Below are 24,161 nucleotides of genomic sequence, written 5' to 3' on the forward strand. Positions count from 1 at the left end.
AAAACATTATGCTATGTGAAAAGAAGCCAGTCACAAAGAACACATATCATATGATTACCTTTATATGAAGTGTCCAGAATAGGCAAATCCAGAGACAGAAAGTGGTTGCCTAGGGCAGGGGGGTTGAAGATAAAATGGGGAGTGACTGCTAATGGGCATGGAGTTTCTGTTTAGGGTGATGATGATGTGCTAAAATTGATTGTGGTGATGGTTGCACAAGACTGAATCTACTGAAAACCATTGAATTGTATACTTGAAATGGATAAATTGTAAGGTATAGGAATTATATCTCAATAAAGCTGCTTTTAAAAAATGAAGCTGTCTATATTTTTCCTTTTGTCTGGAATAATTAAAGTAACCTTGGAATCAGGTCTTCAGTGGTTAGACAAAATTCAGCAATGAAACTATCTGGCCTTGGTGCTTTTTCCATGGTTGATCTTCAGTAACGTGCCCAATAGATTCCATGGTATTTATCTATTTAAGATTTTTACTTCTCTGTAGATTCATTTTGGTTATTTCAATTTTGCTAGAAAATTACTGTTCCTTTAGCTTCCAAATTTGTTGCCCTGAATTTCACGCAGTATTTTCTTCCTCTGTTCTGTGTATCAGTGGTGTCCTTTTCTCACTACTAATTTTTCTTTTCCTTCTTCACACTCATGAGATGTCTCTTTTTTCTCTTTTCAGACTTACAAGATGGTTAGCCATTTTAATGGTCTTTTCAAAGAAACAGCTTTTCTTTTTTTTTTAATAATTTTATTTATTTTTCCCCCAAAGCCCCAGTAGATAGTTGTATGTCATAGTTGCACATCCTTCTAGTTGCTGTATGTGGGACGCGGCCTCAGTATGGCTGGAGAAGCGGTGTGTCGGTGCGCACCCGGGATCCGAACCCTGGGCCGCCAGCAGCGGAGCATGCGCACTTAACCGCTAAGCCACGGGGCCGGCCCGAAACAGCTTTTCAATTTATTCTTTCTACTATGATTAATTTTTTTGTTTCACTCATTTCACATTATTTCTTTCTTATTGGTTTCTTTTGGCTTATCTTAAGTCTTTTTCTGAATTCTTAAGATGAGTACTAAGTTCCTTATTTTTTGCATTTGTATTTTAAAATGTATTTTAAGGCTATAAGTTTTCCTCTTATACATAGGCTTTCCTCTGAGTATAGCTTTTGCTGTATCCCACTGATTCCGGTATGTAATATTACTATTTTCATGATAATTTCAGTTTTTGTGGCTATTCTTTTATTTCCTCTTGTTAATTTGGAAGTTCTATTATTGTTTTTCATCCATTACTGGTTACACTCCCTTTTCTTGCACTCAAAATCAAAATTATATTTTTCTACTATTTTTACGAAAACCAGATTCAATGATCTGGTGGTACATGCTTTCCTTGCACCAAGATGATTTATTTCTTCACTGCTTTTCCCCTACCCTCTCAATAGCTTGTGAATTTTAGAATATTTGTATTTTCTTTATCCAATCCTGTGAGACCTCTCCTCCAACTTCACTGAGAAAGTTTGGTACTTTCAGTTTCAGACTATTTTTATTATTTCCTTTTAGTCTGTTATTCCTATTGCAAAACTCCATATTTAACACTTCTGTCACATATATAGTCTTATAAATGTTGAAAAAAAATTCCAAATTACTACCTGTAAGGTCCTATGGGAAAGGTCCATGAGTTTCCTCTTGTATTGTGCAATTTTGGCCATAGTTGTAGTTTGATTCTTCTGTAATTCACTAATATCTTCAGATATGATCTGTTTTTTAAAAAAATATTTTTAAGGTAAATCCAGTATTGGTATCAGAATTATTTATCAGGTACACCCATATGCAAAGTCTAATTCTAAGATGAGCCTGAGATTCATCTCTCAAAATATAAACTCTGTCCCTTTAAATCTGCCTTTATATTTCTTTCTCTTTTGTACATCTAAAAGTTAAAAAGTACCATTCAAAGATTTCTTTAGAACTCTAGGAAATTTAGTGATGAGGCGAAGTTTATAGAAAAATAAAACACAGAGTTCAGAAATAATTAAGAAATTTGAAGTAATAATATGGAATAGAGCAACAACTAGGCCATGAACAGAAAAAGTTAAGATCTATAAAGTGACATCAAGGAGGGGCCTTAACAGACAATTAAACCTAACTACTTCCAGAAAGCATAGTATAGTCCAGTGTTAACTGTTACAAAATACTTTGGAGGGAGTTAGCAGAGTGGAGGGGAAAATAAAGGAAATTAATTACACAACCAAATATATTTTCATGCCTCTGAATCTTTGATTTGCTCTTTGCCTAGCATGAAATCCCACTGCTCTGCCTTATGAAGTCTTAACCTTACAGATTTGAGTTAAAATCCCATTTCCTTCAAGTTTCCCCATCAGAATTAATCCCATAATTGTTCCTGTTATAATTAAACCTCCTATGGCACTGGCTTATACTGAAATGTTGTAAGAAAGAAAGAAGATTGTGCAAGACATATTTTAGCATGTCCACCTGCACATGTCACCTTTTAAGGAACCTTCCCGATACCAGGCCATGCTGAAGGGACAAAATTAGGTGGCCATGTTCTATATTATGTAAACTAGGCACCCTCCCTCCCCCAGTTTTGAAAAGTTGGCAGGGCGTCCAGACCCAAGAGTAATTATAGTGTTCTTTTATACCAACAATAACTAAGAAAAAATAGAAACGTTACCATTTACAGTATTTACTGACAAATACTAAAACAATCTAGGAATTAAGAAAGAATGCTCAAGATTTTTAAAGAGAATATTTTTAAACTATTTCAAAAGACATAAAAGACCTCAATGAGTAAAGAAACATGTTTGTGATCAAATAATTTAATATTATTAAGATTCAGTTCTCTGCAAATTATATATTAAATGCAATTCCAACTAAAATGCTAGCGTTTTGACAAAGTGATTCTAAAACTGTTAGAAAAGAATAAAGATCCATAAAGAGCTTAAAAAACTTGGAAGAGAACAACAAAGATTGGAGATTCACTCTACCACATATTAAGATATACTATAAAGCCAGAAGAGTAAAAAAACTGTGAAGCTGATTTAAGATAACAGACTACATCACATATATATGGGAACTTGGTTTGATAAATGCTTTGCTTTGATCAATCATCGGGGAAAATACCAATTTTCTGTGAATGACATTGGAAAAATTGACCCACTATTTAGAGAAAGTTGGGTTCATACCACTTACTATATATAGTAAGTCAAACTCCATGAGGACAGAAGACCCAAATGTGAAAGGTTAAACTCTAAAATATTAGGAAAAAAATGTAGGAGACTCCTACAACTTGGGGTGAAGAATGAGTTATTAAGCAAATTCCCAAAAAAGAAAACACAAGGCAAAGAAATGATGGGATATCATTACATTAAAATTAAGGTTTCCTATTCAACTAAGGTCACCATAGACAAGAGCTGGCAGAGAGACAAGGAAGTAGGAGATATCTGTAATGTTATAAACAGACTAGAGATTAAAATCGAGAGTAAATGATGAACTCCTAAAATTCAATAAAGAAAAGATATGAAGTGCAACAGAAAAACTGAGAAAAGATACGAAAGATTTCAATTCTGGACAAGACGGGCTAAGTACATGCCACTCTAACCTCTCCCATTGAATACAGCTATAAAACTTGAACAGAATGCATGGGCAACTATTTGAGGACTCGGAAAAATAAATAGTAGCAGGAGGACTGGGGAAGGAGACATGAATTTAAAGTACCACTGAACTGGTGGTGAGCTTACCATTTTTTCCCTCAGGCATACCCCAGTCTGGTTTCAGCAGAGCCCCAAACCTGGAAGTGAGCATCATGCCAACAGCTCCAGGAAAAGCCTATTGCTCTGGTGTAAGGAGATACGTTATAATATCTAGAGAAGGGTTTCTCAACTTTAGCACTATTAATTTGGGCTAGATAATTCTTTGTTGCAGGGGCACTCACTGTTGTGTACAGTAGGATATTTATCAGTATCTTGGCCTCCACCCACTAGATGCCTATAGCATTCCCCTAGTTGTAACAACCAAACAAGTCACCAGACTTTGCCAAACATGCCCTGGGGGACAAAATCACCACCACCACCACCTCCCACTGAGAACTACTACCCTAGAGCAACCACTAAAAAAACTGATAGTTGAAAAGACAATAAATTAAAAATAGAATGATAAAAAATGTCCAATAACCCAACAGAAGGCAGAAAAGAGAAAATAGGAATGAAAAAGAGGGAACAGGAAAAAAATAATAAAATGGTGGGCCTAAATCCAAACTTGATGCTGTCTACAAAAACTCACTTCAAATATGATGATATGGGCAGGGTAAAAGTAAAAAGATGGAAAAAGATATACCATCTTGTACTATCCTCAAAAGAAAAGCTAAGAGTGGCTTTTTATTAATATCAGAGAAAGTAGACTTCAGAGCAAAGAAAATTACTGGGGATAAAGAAGGACTTTGTATAATAATGAAAGGTAAATTTGCCAAGAAAACATAACAATCCTAGATATATGCACCTAACAATAGACCTTCAAAATACATGAAGCAAAAACTGATAGAACTGAAAGGAGAAAAAGACAAATCCACAATTGTAGCTGGAGACTTCAACTCTCCTCTCACAACAGAACTAGCGGACAGAGAAATCAACAAGAATATAGAAGAACTCAACAATCTACCAACTGGATCTCACTGACACTAAGAGAAAACTCCATCAAAGAACAGCACAATACACATTCTTTTCAAAGGCATGTGGGTTAAAAGCTTAACAAAATTAAAAGAATTGAAATCATACAAAATTCTCTGACCATAATAGAATTAGAAGGAATCAACAGCAGAATAATAGGAAAATCTCCAAACACTTGGAAGTGAAACCTAAATAACCCATTAGTCAAAAAATCCAACAGTCTAATAGAACTCTCAAGGGAAATTAGAAAAGATTTTGAATGGATCAAAGATGAAAATACAACATTACCAAAATCTGTGGGATTCAGGTAAAGCAGTGCTTGGAAGGAAATTAACAGCATTAAATGCTTATATTAGAAAAGAAGGAAGGTCTCAAATTAATAACCTAAACTGCTACTTTCAGAAACTAAGAAGAAAAAAATAAACCCAAAGCAAGCAGAATAAAGGAAATGGTTAAGAGCAGAAATTAATAAAATTATAAACAAAACTGGAGAAAAATCATTGAAACCAAAAACTACTTCTTTGAAAAGATCAATAAAATTGACAAACATCTAGCAAGACTGACAAAAATAAAGAGAATTAATAGCTTCTTTGGTCTTATTCTGAAGAACTTTGGTCACTCCCCATTTATAGTACTGTGGGCAACTCATTTTAAAAGTGATGCTGATAAATTCAGTGCATCCAGTCTAAGATAATGAAGGGTCTGAAAATCACGTGACATACAAAACCATTCTGGAATTTTTAGCCAGAGAAGAGAATACTAAAAAGGAAGAATGATTATGATGTTCAAACATCTGCAGGGCAGTCAGAGAAAGCACAATAATTACCTACGAAGCAACGCCAGAGAAAATGGGTGTAAATTATAGCAAGGCAGATACTGGATCGATGTAAGAAAGAGAATTTGTATCAATTAGAGCTAGCTGATAATGGTATGGGTTGCTTCATAAAACAGTAAGCTTTTCACTACTCAGAATCTGAATGAATATTTCATCAGGAATTCCATATAAGAGTTATAATTTGGAGGTGACCTTTAAGAACCTTTACTACAAAAGTCTACTTTATAAAATAAAATATTAAGTAGGTTTAAGCATTCAATAATTTAAATTTGCTTCATTAGCCTACAATTATAGTATACTATGACAACATAAAAAATCATAATTGTAGCCTTCATTTTTCATAAGGTCCCATAAATAAAAGTATTTAATAAAGAAAATAATATGCATTCTCTGGCTGGAAGTGGAAATGGTATTCTAATTTAATTTGCTAAGCCAACAATTCTAAATTCATTGTTAAAAATATATCAAATCGTGGGGCCGGCCAGGTTGGCGCAGTGGTTAAATGCATGTGCTCTGCTTCGGCGGCCTGGGGTTCGCAAGTTCGGATCCCCGGCGCGCACTAATGCACCGCTTTTCAAGCCATGCTGTGGCGGCGTCCCATATAAAGTAGAGGAAGATAGGCACAGATGTTAGCCCAGGGCCAGTCTTCCCCGGCAAAAAGAGGAGGATTGGCATCGGATGTCAGCTGAGGGCTAATCTTCCACAAAAAAAAAAAAAAAAATATCAAACCAGATTTACATGATTTTGGGGACTCTTTAATAGAAGAAAGTAGTTGTACAGAACTATAATTGTGAATTTGCAGTATACAATATATTGTTTCCCCGTAAGACAAAACAGTAACACACATGGTAAAAAGAAATGTCTATAATCCCTTTTACTATGCCCAAGGCCAGAGAATGAAGCTACATGCTTACATCTAATCTGGTCTGATGCTGCTTAGTCATCTGATCTTGAACTTTCAGTCTTCGAAGAAGTTCTTTGAAACCCACCATTGGTACAGGAATTAACCTGAGGAAATGCAAGTAGTCAATTTTCAGCCTTTCAGCCTTAAGCCTATTATTACAAAATACAAGAAGTTAAGGTTTTCATAATAACATTCATGTAATTTCACATTAAATTTCTAGGGTTCGAAGGCAAATCTATGATTATGAATTCAACAATGTTACACCATAGAGATTTTATTCAACTTCCCGATTTTACAAATGAGGAAATAGAATTTAGTCAAAAATTGCATTATTAAATGCAAATTTAATTAGGGGACTTGCACTCAGATTTCAATGTCTTTATCACACTGTGCTCTCCTACCATCGTTGATGTTCTTTAAGAAGCAATGAAAATGAAAATAAACTCACCTCAAATGTAAGAATTATAATTAATAGCTTGCATTTGTTTACTTCCCTAGTAGCAAATATTAGTTCTTATATGAAAGCAAGATGAAGACACACTTACTTTTCAGAATCAGGATTATCCACCTTGGCTTGTTCCCAAATAATAGGATCAACACCTACCACAAAGAAGAAATATTTTTTCTAAAAGAAGCTATTTTCCATTTTTATAGTATTTGTATGGGAAAAGCTTTCCTAAAGACACAAAACCCAGAAACTGTAATGAAAAACGACTGTCAAATGTGACCACTACAAACATAAAAATTTTTCCAGGATAAAGCTAAAAAAAAGTATATATTGGAAAGAAAATATCTATAATTTATAGGATAACAGATTAACCTCCAGAATATAGAAAGAGCTCCTTATAAATAAGGAAGACAAAAAATCTAATAGAAAATGGGCAAAGGATATGAATAGATAATTCACAAAAAATACAAATGTGGCTAATAAACACACAAAAAGATGCTCAACTTTACTAGTATCAGGGAAATGCAAATGAAAATATTAGAAAAAAGAAAAATATGAGAAAAATAACACATTTCTGTTATGAATGTAAATGGTAGAACTTTCTTTGGAGAGCAATTTGGCAGTATCTAACAATATATAAAGTATACATAATCTTGACTCAAAAATTTCATTACCAGAACTCTATTCCAAAAAAATACATATCCATGTGTTCTAAGACATATTTACAAGGATGTTAATTGTTGAATAGTTTATAATAGAGAAAAGGTGAAAACAACCTAGAGGTTAAGTGAAGTAACGTACATCCATCGTATTCCATGTAGTTTTTAACAATAAGTTTTTCCTTCATACACTGACACGGAAAGTACTAAGAAATACTGTATAGTGAAAAGGCAAATTGCAGTAAATGTACAGTGCAGAATTCTTTTTTTAAGGACTTCCACGTACATATGCTTATATTAAAATCACAGATAAAGGACTAATAGAATACAATAAATTATTAATAGTAGTTAGTTCTGCGGAAGGGAGATTAAGAGGATCTGTCATACAGTCAATCTAGTTATGCCACCTAGAATCTTTTATGGTGAGAACACATTCGCGTTTTACTGGAATACTCAGTTAAAACAAGATAAGCTAGAAAAAAAATAAATCAAAAACTGAAAGAATGAATTAATGAATACAATAAAAACATTCAAAACTACCTCCCAAATAAGCAGACATGTTATAAGCTGATACTGGTTTTACTAACATTAAACCAACCAACACCTCCCCAAATAGAAGAAGCATATATTTCTAAATCTTTCACTTCCTCAATTCTACGACTCCGGAAACATACCGGCAGGAGGATTCTGTAAAAGCTGTTTGATTTGTGCAGGAGAAAGTTCTGTTCTAGTCATAGAAAGGGTTACACCAAGTTGCTGCAATTGTGTTTTTATATTATTTTGTTCGAAATGGGCATATAGTGTTGTAGCTGGAACTCTTCTTGAAGTACCATTTGGAGAACGCTCAACAACATAAATGACAACTTCTGTCCTGAGGGAAAAATAACCAAGTTATAAAATATGGAGCACATAACTCATAGCCACAAATAACAATGCAACATGTGATTTTAGAATGGTCCTAGCCAAATTCAGAAATGGCTGTTTTACAAGGGAATTAAAATATTTTTTTCTTAAAATTAGAAAATAAGGAACCCTTCCTTAATGTTATGTTCACTTGTAAATCAACTTAAATGATAAAGTTAAAATAAGATAGGCAAATAAAGTAATATTTGTAGAGGTTTGCTTAGGTGCAAAGTCCTAAGTAAATGTTATTTATTATTTTTTTCAGAATCAAGAAGTACTTGGGAGATTCTGTTGAAGTTTATTCGTTGCTTCACTGCAATTAATAGCAAGAAGTAAAATCTGATTTCAGTTATTATATCTCAATAATAATAATAATTCTTCTAACCCAAAATATCCTAAAGTAAATGTCTTGCCACTAAGTATGAAAATCATACATAGGACAAGGGAAGTTAATCAGTTATATTTATCCATGAATGAACATGAATAGTAATCAGTTAAAACTTTCCAATAATGTCTCTGTGGCCCTTGATTTGCAGGCAGACGTGATTAATGTTTCTTCCTGTTTCTGAATGAAAAATCTAAGAAATTATTAGCATCTAATAAGAAATCCAAGATTGAGAAAAAAGCTTTTAAACAAATGTTTCTATAAAAACTGAATAATCATTAGCTGAGAAATAACATTCTGCTCTGAGCTTTAATGTGTGCTTTAGCAACAAACACACTGTTGACCACTCTCTTTGGACCAAGGGACACAGGAATAAACAGTATATTTAATGTATACTTACTGATCATCTGGCAACGTTTTAATACCCTCTACATTTACAGTAAGGGTCTGGTTTCCTCCCAAAACTTTATGCAATGATTCTACCAATTGCTGTTGCTGGCTTCGAATATCTGTTTCTTTTTTGTTGAAAACTAAAACCACTAGCCCGTCTTCATCTTTATTATTGGGCATACAGCTATAACCTACTGCCTGTGGGATGACAAAATAAATGATATAAAAAATATGTACAGATCTTAAAGCAGGTGTTAATATTAATGGCTTAATCTCTCTAAAACAGGAAAACAGCTTAATGTCTGGTAATGAAGGGAATAATGATTCTTCCCACCACTCTGTGCTCTAGGTCACACAATTATAAAGAGAAACTATTTTACCCAAGAATAACATAAACTTATAGGGTAAAATTAAAATTTCCTCTTCAACAGCATAACTAAATAGCTTTCTCCTCTGAAAAACTGTGATATCCATTTTTGTTGAGTGTTTCTAAACACTACTGAAACGACTCTGCATGTCTTTATAAAAATGACTGCAAAAATCATGGACCAAAATATTAATTTATTTTACTGTGTATCTGACTCATGGAATCTTAAACTGTTTCAGATATATAAAGAAATGACTTACTAAATAAATACTTTTAAAGTACAATAATAACATTGTCAACTTATGAATACTATAAAGACTTTCTACATCATTTTATGGTTTCACGTAATACAAAACTTGATGAAACAGGTTTTTTATATAATATTAAATATGAAAAACTATACTTTTCTAAAGAATTAACTCTTTTAAGATAGAAGCATTTCTCTTTTGTCATCACTCATAACACAACTTTAAAAAAATTGAAATTCAGAGGCCAGCCTCGTGGTGTAGTAGTTAAGTTCATGCACTCCACTTCAGTGGCCCAGGGTTCACGGGTTTGGATCCCAGGCTTGGACCTACACACCGCTCATCAAGCCATGCTGAGGCGGCGTCCAAATACACAATAGAGGAAGATTGGCACGGACGTTAGCTCAGGGACAATCTTCCTCAAGCAAAAAGAGGAAGATTGGCAATGGATGTTAGCTCAGGGGCACTCTTTCTCACCAAAAAAAAAAAATTAAATTCACTCTAGATTAGTTCTTCATGCATTTTACCATATGTATGTTATACATTGACTTTTAAAAAAGGAAAAACAATTAAATTGTTAAATTCATTCTATGTCTACTGTAACTTAATCATTTACAAAAAGTAACTTAGCCACTAACCAAAAGCATTAAAATTTCAACTATATACACTCAAAAGATACATTTTGTTAGAATGATGAGATAAAGAGATGTTCTCTAACAAGACAGGCTGGTCACTTTTTGTTGTTTAACCACGTTCAAGGGGGTCTGATCCTCAGCCTTGCAGCTCCAAACAGGGGCTGATGTCCACACTGATTAGGTTTAAGAGACTGGCAGGCCAACAAAACTCAAGAGAGGCTGAAGTATAAACTTAATTGCAATACCTTTATTTGTTATGAAAAATACACAGCCAAGTTGACCTAAATACTCTCACTGGCTGATGAACAGAAGCTCCGAGAAGTCAAATTCAAATGAGAAGGCTGTTTGGTAGGCATGAAATCAGAACAAAGAAAACGAACTATACTGTTTTAACGGCTTTGGCATCCAGCTATGATAGTGACAATAGGATTAAACTTGCCAAGCAGAACAGAAACTGCTGGTTAGGGTGTACTTTCTTGAACAATGTAGATGAATACCACTAAATTCTAGTTTGGGGTCTCCCCTTTATGGGTGCCAAGCAGACCATTCCCCTTAACATTTTTTCCTCAGTTATAAATTACATTCTAGTCACACCTTCCTTGAGTCACATCTGGTCAATTATATACCTTCAATCACAGATATGTAAGAAATCATTTCAATTTTATAATTTCTGTATTTTTAAAACAAAAGTATAATTGTACATGTTCAAAGAGTACTAAAAAACCAAGCAATTGTTTTCTTTATTTGAATCCAAATATCGTATTTTCTCTTACATATACCCTTCAAGTAAAGATCAAAAGCAGTATTAATACCTTAAATCGGCAAAAGGGATTTTCTTGTGTGAATTCCACTGGTGGAATGTTATTGTTGAAATATCCTTTTCCTGTTCCCCAAAAGGCCTGCAGTTGATTCCATTTTGCCAAAATAGCATCTCTCTCATCTCCCAGTAGTGTTGGAGCAGAAAGAGCACTTGCAGTATTTATCAGTTGGTTGGACTGGGTAGGAGCTTGTGTAGGCTGACTGAAGAGACCACCTAATGCTAAAAAAGTATGCAAAAATTAGTATTTCAAAAAAAGAACCAATCAATTCAGATCCTATGGCAGGCAGAATAATGTCCTCCCCAAAGATGTCCACATCCTAATTCCCAGAACCTGTAAATGTGTTACTTTACACAGCAAAAGGGACTCTGCAGATGTGATTAAATTAAGAGATTAAATTGAGATTATCCTGGATTAGCAGTGGGCTCAACATAATCATAAGGGTCCTTATTAGGGAAAAGGGTGGTTAGAGTCAAAGTAAGATTTGAAGATGCCACGCTGCTGGCTTTGAACATAGAGTAAGGGGCTACAAGCAAGAAATGCAGAGAAACTCTAGAAGCTGGACAAGGCAAAGGAAAGGATTCTCCCCTAGAGCCTCCAGAAGTAACACGACCCCGCCAACACCTTGATTTTAGCCCAGTGAAACCTATTTCTGGATTTCTGATCTCCAGAACTGTAAGATAATAAGTTTTTGTTGTTTTAAGCCACTAAGTTTGTAATACTTTGTTATGGCAACAATAGGGAACTATTTATACTAGGACAATCCTTATGTTAAACTTGCTTTTCAAATGATATCATCTTAATACGATTAATTCCATTACCAGAACACAAATTGGATCCACGACATTAGACCCCCTCCAACACATACACACACACAAACGCATATGGATATGGAAAAGTACAGTCCGTGAAGTTGCAGAATTGTTTTTTAAACAACCTTTACTGTTATGTGTATAATAAATACAAATTGGAGGATACAAAATAAGCAAGAAGAATCGTTATATCAATGTTATATCAATATCAGCTTAATAAACACTTTTCCTTCTTTTATTATAAAGAAATATATAGTGAAAAGAACAACAAGTGGATTAACCGTTGGCTATGTAACTTTGGGCAAGTCACTTAACCTCTCTGTGCTACAATTTCTCCAATAGAAAGAAGGGTGAAGTTGTTAGATTAGATCAATCTTTCCAAAGTGCAAGATAAGTAAGTACCCCCAGTACCTGAAATTATAGCTGTCAAGCAACAGCTGAGTCACTAAATGACTAATTCACATAACAAAAAATTCTCTTTTAATTATCTGACTATATAAAAAAAGTCTCAGTTTGGTGCTAGTATGCCTTTAATGCCTCAGGACACCTGCTTATCTCACTTTTTAACAAACAGGAGAACAAGTCTAAGGCTCAGAGCTTAAAGCAAAGATATCTACCTAGAATGTATTACTATTATATTTTCTTTGTGCATGATTTTGATTATCTCTTCTTTATAGCAAATGATACTGGTTTTCCATTTATAGCAGTAGTATGAATTTTTATTTTAAAATAAATGTATTTAGGGCCAGCCCCGTGGCTTAGCGGTTAAGTGCTCGCGCTCCGCTGCTGGTGGCCTGGGTTTGGATCCCGGGCGCGCACCGACGCACCGCTTCTCTGGCCGTGCTGAGGCCGGGTCCCACATACAGCAACTAGAAGGATGTACAACTATGACATACAACTATCTACTGGGGCTTTGGGGATAAAAAGGAGGAGGAGTGGCAGTGGATGTTAGCTCAGAGCCGGTCTTCCTCAGCAAAAAGAGGAGGATTAGCATGGATGTTAGCTCAGGGCTGATCTTCCTCACAAAAAAAATTAAAATTAAAATTAAATAAAAATAAAATAAAATAAAATAAATAAAATAAAATAAATAAAATAAAATGTATTTAATGTTTAAAAGTAAATTGATTTAAAGAAAATTCTTAAATAATAATACAAATGGTATGTAGATAAGAGAAAAATCATGAAGATAATACCGAAATGACCTGAGTTTTAGGACCACTATATTAGATGATATTCAAGTTTCCTTTCAGCTCTAAAGATTGCAAGTACCACAAGGTCAATGAAGCTTCTATGGGGCTAGAGAGGGGCTCCTGTAACCCTCCAGACGAGTATTATTAATTCCCAAATGGGCATATAGTCATGTGACATACGTTTCACTCAACGACCGATGGTGTATATGACAGGGGTCCCATAAGATTAGTACTATATAGCCTATGTGTGTAGTAGGCTATACGATCTAGGTTTGTGTAAGTACATTCTATGATGTTCCCACAATGACAAAATCACCCAATGACTCATTTCTCAGAATGTATCCTCGTTCTTAAGCGACACATGACTGCATATGAAAATTGTAAAGAACTGGATTAGAAGCCAGAAGACTTGAAGCCTTGGCCAAGAAATCCCTAGGCTTTATCTTCCTCAACTTTTAAATGAGATAAACTATGATCTATACTGATTTACATTCAGCTTCCCCTTGTACACTTCACTTCACACTGGATTACAACCACACTAGCCTACTCAGAGTTCACCAGCTGGAAGCCATTGAGGAACTCAAATTACAAAATCCAATTGACTCTTTTCACACCTTAGCATATTAGACTTCTCATATCTTTCCACCTTCTCAGGGCTGATTATTCCTTCAGATCCCAAAGAAAATCTTTATGTTTCAATGAACACTCATCCTCCTTGAAAAGCTCTTCTCAGATTTCCTGACAATACAGTCTCTCCTGGTTTTATATATCATACATACCCTCATCATTCATTCACCATGCATTCATTCAACAAATATTTACTGAGTACCCACTACGTGTCAGACATGGAGCTAAATACTAAGGATACAGTGGTAAATAAGACAGATAGCTTTGTTAAACAAACTAAGCATATCAAACAAATATTACAATTGAGAAGTGCCTCAGAGAAGTATAGAGGCTATGAGAGTACTAAATGAGGAGCTAATCAAGCCTGAGAGGGGTCAAGAGAAGGCTGTCCCATTAGAACTTCAGCTAAGGCCTAAAGGAAGTAGTCAGCTAGGCCATGGGGTAGGGCAAAGATGATCAGCATGTGCAAAATCTCTGTGGCAAGAGGAAGGACAGACGAGCTGACAAAAGCAATAAGGAGTACTAAATAATAAGGTAGGAAAAAAAACAGATCGGGTTATCACTGAAGTTAAGGGCTCACAGTGGCCAAAAATGTGACAATCTGAGCATCAAAAAGAATAATGAATGCAACCAATTCAAACACGTTCAATTTATTAAAGCTCATGCATTCAAAATGATAATTTTTTAAAAGTAAAGATCAAAAATTTGGGGCCAGCCCCGTGGCATAGTGGTTAAGTTCACACGCTCTGCTTTGGCAGCCCAGGGTTCACAGGTTTGGATCCCGGGTGCAGACCTACACACTGCTCATCAAGCCGTGCTGGGCGGCATCCCACATACAAAATAGAGGAAGATTGGCATGGATGTTAGCTCAGAGACGGTCTTCCTCAGCAAAAAGAGGAAGGTTGGCAACGGATGTTACCTCAGGGCCAATCTTCCTCAAAAAATAAATAAATATATACATACATACATACAGAAATTTTAAAAATCTCAACTCCTCGGACACCACTGGAAATAATCAGGCCACCAACAACTTAAGAGACATAAGAAAATGAATGTGTGGACCTTGTCTGGATCATGATTTGAACCAACCAACTGAAGAAAACTTTACTGAGATATATGGGGAAATCTGATTAAGGACTGAGTATTAGATGATACCAAGGAATTATTATTTGTGAATTGGAATGATGTCTATGTTTTTAAAGAGAGAAGCACAGTAAAGTAGGAGTAAAATGATATGTTTGGGATTTGCTTTATTTATTTTTTTTTTTTACAATTTTTTTTTTAAATTTTTATTTATTTATTTCCCCCAAAGCCCCAGTAGATAGTTGTGTGTCATAGCTGCACATTCCTCCAGTTGCCGCATGTGGGACGCGGCCCCAGCATGGCCGGAGAAGCGGCGCGTCGGTGCGCGCCCGGGATCCGAACCCCGGCCGCCAGCAGCGGAGCGCGCGCACCCAACCACCAAGCCACGGGGCTGGCCCTGGGATTTGCTTTAAAGTACTTTAGCAATAAAAAAAAAGAGGGGAAAGGAGATAGATAAAACAAATGTGGCAAATTCTGACTTTTGTTGAAATTTATTTGGTAGACTATGGGGTCATTTGACTACATTTTTATGTGTTAGAATTTCTCATAAGTAAAGAAGAGTAAGTGTTCACTGGATTTGAGATGACTAATGACCTTAACAATTTGAGTAAAGAAAATAGAAACCAAACTAGTGTGGGCTAAGAGGTAACAGAAGACAGCAGCAGGGGATCCCACTCTTCTGTAACTATTTCAAGTATGAAGGGGAGAAGAGAGTGATAGCTGAAGTGAGATGTGAGATTAAAGTAGTTTTGTTTTGTTGTTACTGTTTTGAGAAAAAAGAAACTTCAGATTGTTTAAATGTGGATGAGAAGGATGGTTGGGGAGAGAAGCTGAAGAATTTCTTTTTTGGGGGATGGTTTGCTGGGAAGAATAATCAACAGCACAAGGGTCCCCAGAAGGTGGGAGGATATGCGATCCAGAGCACAGGTGAAAAGAGAAAAAGATGGGTGCAGAGGGAGGTAGATAAATAGATTTATTTGATAGTGGGAAGTTGAAGGAATTACAATGAGGGATTCTCTTTTCTCTTTGAAGTAGAAGGCAAGGCCGTGTGCAAAAGTGAGAACAGAGAGATTTGAGATTTAAAGAGAATAAAGGTCTAAAATAACTCTTACAGAAAGTGGGAGAATAAGTTGAAAACAGAAACTTCCCAGGATTACCAGGAAATGTTGAGGCCTCAACTTAGGTTGGTGATTAAGAATTCAAAGGTACTATTCAGTCTTCTATGTTGTGATTTTCTCAAGCAGTATCTGGCTAGACAGTTGGGCTTACACAGGCTTGGAGGTTTTTTTTCAGGCAGACATGATATAATAAGGACAAGGAAGTTGAGCATATTGGCAAGAGTGACTGAAATGGAAGGACATGGAATCTAAGCTAATTAGAGAGGATAGTGAAGACAGGAAGAAGCTGAGGGAAGAGCAGAAAGTGTCAGTGGTCTAAAGATCCTAATGAGGCCTGAAAACAGCTATAGTGGAAGTAGCTGAAAAGGCAGGCTAAAAGAGCAATAGGTTTGGGATGTTTACGTTAGTGATTTCGGAATTAGAACAGTTTCAGATGTTGCCAAGGTCCAGGGTAAGAATTGTGGCTAACGTGAAATGGAGAAGGTCTTTGGAATAAAAGGTACATGGCGTGGCTGTTTGGGGACATAGCCATGTGGATGCTAAAATAATCCAGATTGATAGCAGAAGTTGGAAAGAAAAGCAAGACTAAGAGCCAGTTGCCAAAGTTGTCCAGGAAGTCAGCAGATAACTAAGATCAGATGTATCAGAGATGGTGTAGCCAGACAGCAAGCGCTTCATACGAGCAGGGTTTTTAAAAAGAAGGCAATGGCTCCACAATCTTTGCAGATTAAACTCAAACTCCTTACAACAGCAGGTCCCAAATTCATTATGTTATGCCATGCATTCATGCCTTCGTCAGTGTTATTCCCTCTGCCTGGAATATCCTTTTCCTTCTTTATCCAATTGCCTAACTCCCTCAAGATTTAGCTCTTCCTCTGCATTCCATAGCACCTTGTATGGGTCTATTTTCGTACCTTCACACATATGTATTTTTTATAATTGAATATTTATTATTCTGTCTAATTGGATGTTTATTATTCTATCTCCTTGTAGACTATGAGTAAGGATTGTGGTTTTCAACCTTATATATCCAATCCCTGACATACAACATACACTCAATGAATGGCTGCTACATAACTGAATGAGCCCCCTTCATTCTGAAAACGAATAGCACCAGATTCCAATTCTCATTTTTCCTAACAAAAATAAGTGCAACTTACAATAACTTATTGCTGGAGAGACTTTATTTCAAGAAACAAAAAACTTCACTTTTCCTTTCTTCTCCTTAACTACTTGGATTTCCATCATACTTTGTATTTTTGCAGGAGGATGGTAGAAAAGATGAATGACTGGAACACTAGAAAGAAAAATTCTGGGGCCAGCCCAGTGGCATAGCAGTTAAGTTTGTGTGCTCCATTTCAGCAGCCTGGGTTTCATGGGTTTGGATCCCAAGCGCGGACCTACACACTGTTCATCAAGCTATCCTGTGGGGGCACCCCATGTACAAAATAGAGGAAGACTGGCACAGATGTTAGCTCAGGGGCAGTCTTCCTCAAGCCAAAAGAGGAAGATTAGCTAACATCCGTTGCCAATCTTCCTCACCAAAAAAAAAAAAAAAAAAAAAATCAGATCCCTCAACAAGACACATAAGGCAACCCATGGCTTAGCCCAGAGGTCGGCCAACAACAACAAAAGAATAATTCTGAGACTACTATTCTATTATCTTTGTCCTATTGGTTAGACAATTCTTCAAATTCATGTTTAATCAAGTACTACATTATCTTCAATGGCTGAGTAGGATGAATTTTAGCCATTCAATCAAGTTATCTAAGAAAAATGAAACAAAAGTGATTTTAACAGGTAGCAGACTATGGAAAAGCAAAAATAGCATTACATAAGAATAAAAGGAACTTGAATTTATGTACCTATATTATTTATTGGGAGGTATATGGAAAAGTCACAATTGTACACTTTCTTCTCTTCACCAAAATGGAGTACTATTTCATAGGGTTCTTGTGATAAATAAATAAATTAATCCACACAAGATAATTCTGGAACATACTGCCATACCAGCTAGTAAGGAAGCTATCAAAGATTAAGTCTACACTTGTGTCAAAAGGACTCGGGAACCAAACTGAAGAGGCTCACACTGGCCAAAGATGGAACAATTCAAGCATCAATAAGGCTAATAACCAAAATGGATTAAAAAAATATCAAATAGTTTAAATACTTGAGTTCCTGACATTAAAAAAAATTAATTGGCCACCTTTGGAGAATGATAGGGAACCAACTCTTTATTTTGCAAACTAATAATAAAGGAAAAGAATCAACTGAATAGTAGATGAGGTAAAGTTCCTCCTCATAAAACTATTCCAACAATTAAATGGAAAAGCAATCATAGGGTTGGAATAATACCATTTTGGAACCCCTAATGAATTAATGGATCTAGGTAATAATCACCAATGGCTGCTACTAACATCACAAACAATAGAGACAATCAGACATTATATGCCTTTTGATAAAGGATACAACACTACCTATAAAGTACTCTTGCAAACAAACAAACAAAAAACTGACTCGTCAACATAAATAAGCCCCTAGATTCAACCCTGGTGGTCTACTGGTTAAGAATTGGCGCTCCCACCGCCATTCTCACCTCTGCAGCCCGGGTTTGTTTCTTGGTCAGGGAACCAAATCACCTGTCTATCGACTGTCATGCTGTGGCGGCTGCGTGTTACTTTGATGCTGAAAGCTATGCCACTGGTATTTCAAATACCAGCAGGGTCACCCATGGTGGACAGGTTTCAGCAGAGCTTCCAGACTAAGACAGACTAGGAAGAAGGACCTGGCCACCCACTTTCAAAAAAATGGCCATGAAAACCCTATGACAGCGGAGCATCGTCTGACATAAATGCGAAGGAGGATGGCGCAAAAAGACCAGGCAGGGTTCTGCTCTGTTGTACACAGGGTCACTAGGAGTCGGAATCCACTTGATGACACTAACAAAGCTGCAACCCAATTTACAAGAAATACAGAGGACAAAGGAATATGTTAAACTATACTGTAGGAATGCAATCAGTAAAGTCCTGACTGAAAAACTCTACAGGACAAATGATCTGATTTCTTCAACAAATTAAAATAAAAAAGAAAGAGAGCTAAAAGGAGAACTTACAGAGATTTAAGACAAATAAAACTAAACAATACTGTTTACACACTTGAGTGACAAAACTATAAAGAAAAGTAAGGAAGTGATCACCATAAAAGACAGGACTATAGTCTCTCTGATGGGGAAGTGATTGGGAGGGAAATGTGGAGGACCTCTGAAATGGCTGGATAAGGTCCACCTCCTAACATGGGCAATGGGTACACGGGTCTTCACCTTATATTCATTAAGCTGTACTTTTGTGCAGTCTTCTGTATTTGTGTTATTTTTAGCAACAACAACAAAAATTTAAATGTAATGATAATAAACACAGAGGTCTTATAATCCTAATCATGCCAATCAATCTTCTACCCAGTTGCTATCATCATACATTAACATGTTTTGGAACCCCATGGAATATAATATTTATAATTCTTCAAAAAAAAGATATCCACTGATGTGTTTTGAACAGTGCACTCAATACTATTATGGTTTTATATTTGAGGTAAGATGAAAACCTCTTATACTTACTAGTTTGCTGCTGCTGCTGTGTATTAAATCCTCCAAATCCCAGTCCACTTCCTAAACCAGTACCTAAACCAGTACTAGTTCCAGTTGTTGTGCCAAAACCAGTACCAAATCCAAAGCCTTTGTTCTGAGTACCACCAAAGAGTCCTTTGAATGAAAAATTGAAATTGCATAAGTCAAAAAAAATCTGACCTCTAGCTCATTTACTTCTACAAATGACTTAAGAAGTCCTCTTACCAGTAGTGCCTGTGTTAGCTGGAGCAGAAAAGCTGAACGCAGAACCTGCTGTTGTAGATGTTGTCCCAAATCCTCCAAACCCACCTAATGAAAAAAGGGTAAATAAAATAGAAGGAAGAATCTTTTGTATACATAAGAGGTAATTTCTTTTTCAAATTATTTTATAAGTAATTGCTACATATAAAGACAAAATATATTGATCTACTTTTTCCTTTCTCTACTTTCAACATCAATTTTTTAAAAACTATACTACTAATCAAGAAGTCAGTATGTTGCAAGAAATAAGTGACTAAGTATTAAAGTGAAATACCGCAAAGCAATATATACCCTTCAACTAAAGGGGTGATGAACAGTTACAGCTGAGAAAACATGTTAAGCCTATTGCCATAATATTTAACAAACTCGAAAATGACTACATATGTACTTTTAGAGTAGCTGTTGCAATTTAAATGCCTACAAGATTTAGGCTGATAACATTAATGAGTGAAATAGACTGGGTGTTTACTGAGTGGTGGAATTGTTCAATGTGAACAGTTTTTAAAAATGGCAGCAGTTCCTAAATTCCAGCAGATCACTGCTGCAGGAGAATGGTAGTTTAGTAGCATCATATATTCCAATTTTTCCCAAGAGAAACCGAAGATCTAGATTTTCTAAGTAAAATTTACAGAATTTTAAACCTAATTCAATTGGTTTTTTTTTTGCAACTAATTCAAATGTTTTTAAAATAGCGTGCCAAGCAGGTCATATGGGCAGACTGTGTTGCCAGTCTGCACCCTTGGCTTTGCTGAATTAATTTATATTCTACTTTAGCTTATATTTCTATTTAGCCTCCATCAAGACTAAGCAACTTTTCAAAAGAAACATATCAATATACTGACCTCTATACACCAAGAATGTGTTTCTTGAAGGAAGAGGCAAGGGGAAAAAGCCCCAAGTGGAAAGCAGTGGCATGGAAGGGGAGCAGAGCCATCACAGGCCTCTGCCTCACAGTTTGGCAACTCTGACAGATACACAAATTTCATTTTTAGGTAAGTCTAGAGATGAAATTATTCTCAACCATATCTAACTTGACATATGAATGGAATGAATGCTAGCCTATCAATCTAAAATTGTTTTATGTTTTTTTCCTTATTGTCAATCTTTACCTGATTATTAATGTGGAGCCAAAAAGACTTTTAAGACAAATGTTTGAACCATTAGTGCTCTCTGCGTTATGCCGCAGGTTTCTGGGTTCTAACTTTTAATCTCATATATTTCTGGTATAAGAGACAGAGATTCATCAATATTGTAACATAAAAGAAGAAGGAAAGAAAAACAACCCTTTGATAGTCATATACTTCTGATTTGGAAAATTACTCAAGAATAGACTATATGTTGCATGCAGGCACAACCAAATACTCTATTTACTTGTAGGTTCTATTGCAGTACTGCAAACTGTAAACATTTTGATAAAATCATCTGAAGTACTGAACACTATTCTCAATCTTTTTCATTACTCCTCATTTTCACAGAAAAACTAAGATATATTCTGAATTTCACTACACGATAAAAACACTAGTCAGTATCTTATCATGCTCCATGGTACCAAAAACGTTTATTAGTAATAGTGGATCTGCAAGGATACAAAATTAAAAAATAAACAAGAATTTCTATCAGCCCTTTGCTGAAGGCTAAGTTAATGAACATATATAAAAGTAGTTAAAACACAGTTATATTATTACAAGTCAAAACTTAACAGTAATAACTCCAAATGAACATGAAATCAAGCAAATACCAACAGGTTTATTTATTGTTGTTTAATTACGAGCTGGGTGGCTTTGTTCGGAAACACAAATTTCAAAACAATGTTTGTTTTACCCAGTGCCAATTTTAAGCAAACAGGAAAAAGTAAATATACCACACGACAGTGACACTGATCACTTTAAATATATCTGAATAATAATGGATTATTTTATCTTTGGAATTTTCAAGTATTCTTTTCAACATGTTTTCAAATCAGATGCCAAGGTGATATTCACATTGCAGTAACAAATGACTGTTCAAAATATCAGACTTCCCAGTAAGTTTTAGGGAATAAATAACGTTTACCAAATGCATAAAATTGGCATGGGCATAAGTGGCATAAGGTAAGAGAATACAGACAATAAATTCATATACGAGCAGCTGAGGAACAAGACTTTTATATAGGATCATTGTATGTAAAGTACACGTAGAGCTATTTTAAATTTATATATATACACACAGTTAATGTTTTAGTTTGTTTTGCAAAATTTCCAACAAGCTTCAAACAATCCATATAGATATTAAAACCTTCGTAATTATATTTTTGAATGCAAAGATGTCTAGCCTACCTTTTAGAACTCAATGCTATCTGACAATAAATTAAACTGCTCTCTCATCATTTCTCAAAAAATCCAATAAAGAACTGGGGATTATTTCTATAATTACATATCTTATGGAAATGTATCCTAAACTGCTGAGTTCACCAAAGAAATACACTATTACTATTACACAGGTTAAAAAATAAGACAGGTTACTGCTGTTCGTATAAGACTTGTTTCTCTGGGGAAACACAAGGACAATCAAATGAAATTGCAATGAAAGATGCAGGAAAAATGAAAAAATGACTGCAGGAGTCCAAGAATCCCAGGAAAATGGGCCTGACTGCTGAGTTTATACTTTGGAAGAGATGGCTAATCGTTTGGAAGATATATTCTACTCAACATAATAATCCATTCCAAATTCTTACACTTGGAAGGTATATTCTGTTCAATTAAACACAAATTTAACAAAGGAACATTATAACTTGCAGAAACCAAATCCAAATCTTTTAAGACAGTCAAAACTTGATACAAGCGTTTTTGATTCGACATCAGGAAACGAATTTCCTTTCCTTATTAGACAAGTCGCTGTTCTTTCCAAAACTCGAGGAACCACAAAATATTCTTGGACTCCAGCTCCCAACATTCGTTAACACATACGACCCGCAGTATCTACCTGCACTTGCCAGACTGTTACCAAAATTGAACGGAGTCGCCGAGGTAGTAGAAACACCGAAATTCCCAATATTAAAGTTCACTGCGGGATTAGCAGTTAATCCGAAACCCCCAAAATTAAACCCACTGGCGGTGGAGTTGGCAGTCTCAAGCCCACCAAATCCTGATAGGGGTGTAGGCAAAGAAACAAACAAAATTTTAAAAGGAGGGAGGGGAAAGAAGAAAGAGAAAAGAAAGCAAGACAAGGATTAGGAGAGTCAGCAGGAGGTTGCACAGAAGTGAACAAAGACAAACCCTGACTTGCTCCAAACGAGTTAAGAAGGCGGAGGAGGCGGGAACAGGAGGAGGGAGCGGCGTGCAGTCCCGCAGCGAGGACCGGAGGGGCCAGGGCGAAGGCTCCCGCGCTCCGGGGCTGGCGCCGCAGCGGGAGCCCCGCGAGCGTGCCCGCCGGCCCGGAGGCGGGAGGGCAGGGCGGCTCTCCGGCCAGGGGAGAGCGGGGCCGCCGGCAGTCTCTCCGAGGCCGACTCCCCGGCGCCGGGAAGCCAGCCCTCGGAGACGGGGCCCTGCGAGGACCCACGCGCGGCGTGCGAGCCCCGGGTTGGGCCTCGAGTCCCCCCGCGGCCTCCTGAGGAGCCGCCCCGGCCCGCTCGGCCGCCGCCCGCCCTTTTCCGAAGCCCCTAAAAAGTCTCCGCGCGGGCAGGAGACCCCCGGAGCCTCAAGCCGGAGGGTCTCGGGCCGAAGGGGCGGGCCAGGGCCCTCCCCACTCCCCGGGGGAAGATCCGAGGCTCACTCACCCGCGGGGGCCGCGGTGGCTGCAGCGGTGCCCGAGGTGCCCGAGGGGGCCCCAAAGTTGAAGGCCATGTCGCGGGAGCAGGGGACCGAGGCGCTGCTCCCGCGACACTCGGTGCACTCCGCTTTTCGATCCGGCGTGGAAACCGCCCCCGCATCACGGAGTTCCGCCTCTTTTCTGGCCTAGCCTGAGAGGCCTTTGAACGCACGAAAAGCGTCCGGGGTGGAGGGCGGAGAGGGAACGTCCCCGTCCGGCTAGCTTCCGGGGGCTTTGTGGCATCACGTGGCGTGGAGCGTCAGGAGGTGAAATGCTGGGAGCTCGCGGGGACATGCAGCCTGAGAGCCAGTGACAACTGCCTGTCCCTTGGAAGAGGTGTGCGGGAGGCTGAATACTAGCGCGTAATGAACACAGGGGAGGAAAGAAAGCCAGATCCT

General features: G+C 36.9%; 1 protein-coding gene across 2 annotated transcripts in view; it reads right to left on the minus strand.

Annotated features, from left to right (window-relative positions):
* The window catches only part of NUP54 (nucleoporin 54), a 30,282-nt gene extending 6,347 nt beyond the window's left edge, over positions 1-23,935 (minus strand). Inside the window, exons 1-10 of one of the 2 annotated variants that reach the window (XM_014787804.2) lie at positions 23,732-23,935; positions 22,939-23,100; positions 19,942-20,025; positions 19,708-19,851; positions 11,259-11,485; positions 9,210-9,397; positions 8,196-8,392; positions 6,960-7,014; positions 6,425-6,518; positions 1,646-1,753 (exon numbers count right to left, since the gene is read on the minus strand). In XM_014787804.2, coding sequence (XP_014643290.2) covers positions 1,646-1,753; positions 6,425-6,518; positions 6,960-7,014; positions 8,196-8,392; positions 9,210-9,397; positions 11,259-11,485; positions 19,708-19,851; positions 19,942-20,025; positions 22,939-23,100; positions 23,732-23,798 — 1,326 coding nt within the window. In that variant the 5' untranslated portion in view covers positions 23,799-23,935. The remainder of the gene's footprint in view (positions 1-1,645; positions 1,754-6,424; positions 6,519-6,959; positions 7,015-8,195; positions 8,393-9,209; positions 9,398-11,258; positions 11,486-19,707; positions 19,852-19,941; positions 20,026-22,938; positions 23,101-23,731) is intronic. The other variant, XM_004430851.3, reaches the window with a different exon arrangement.
* Positions 23,936-24,161: the final 226 nt, after the last annotated feature.

Source organism: Ceratotherium simum, chromosome 8 (genome assembly GCF_057802395.1).
Source record: "Ceratotherium simum simum isolate JZ-2026a chromosome 8, ASM5780239v1, whole genome shotgun sequence".
Classification (NCBI taxonomy): Eukaryota; Metazoa; Chordata; class Mammalia; order Perissodactyla; family Rhinocerotidae; genus Ceratotherium; species Ceratotherium simum.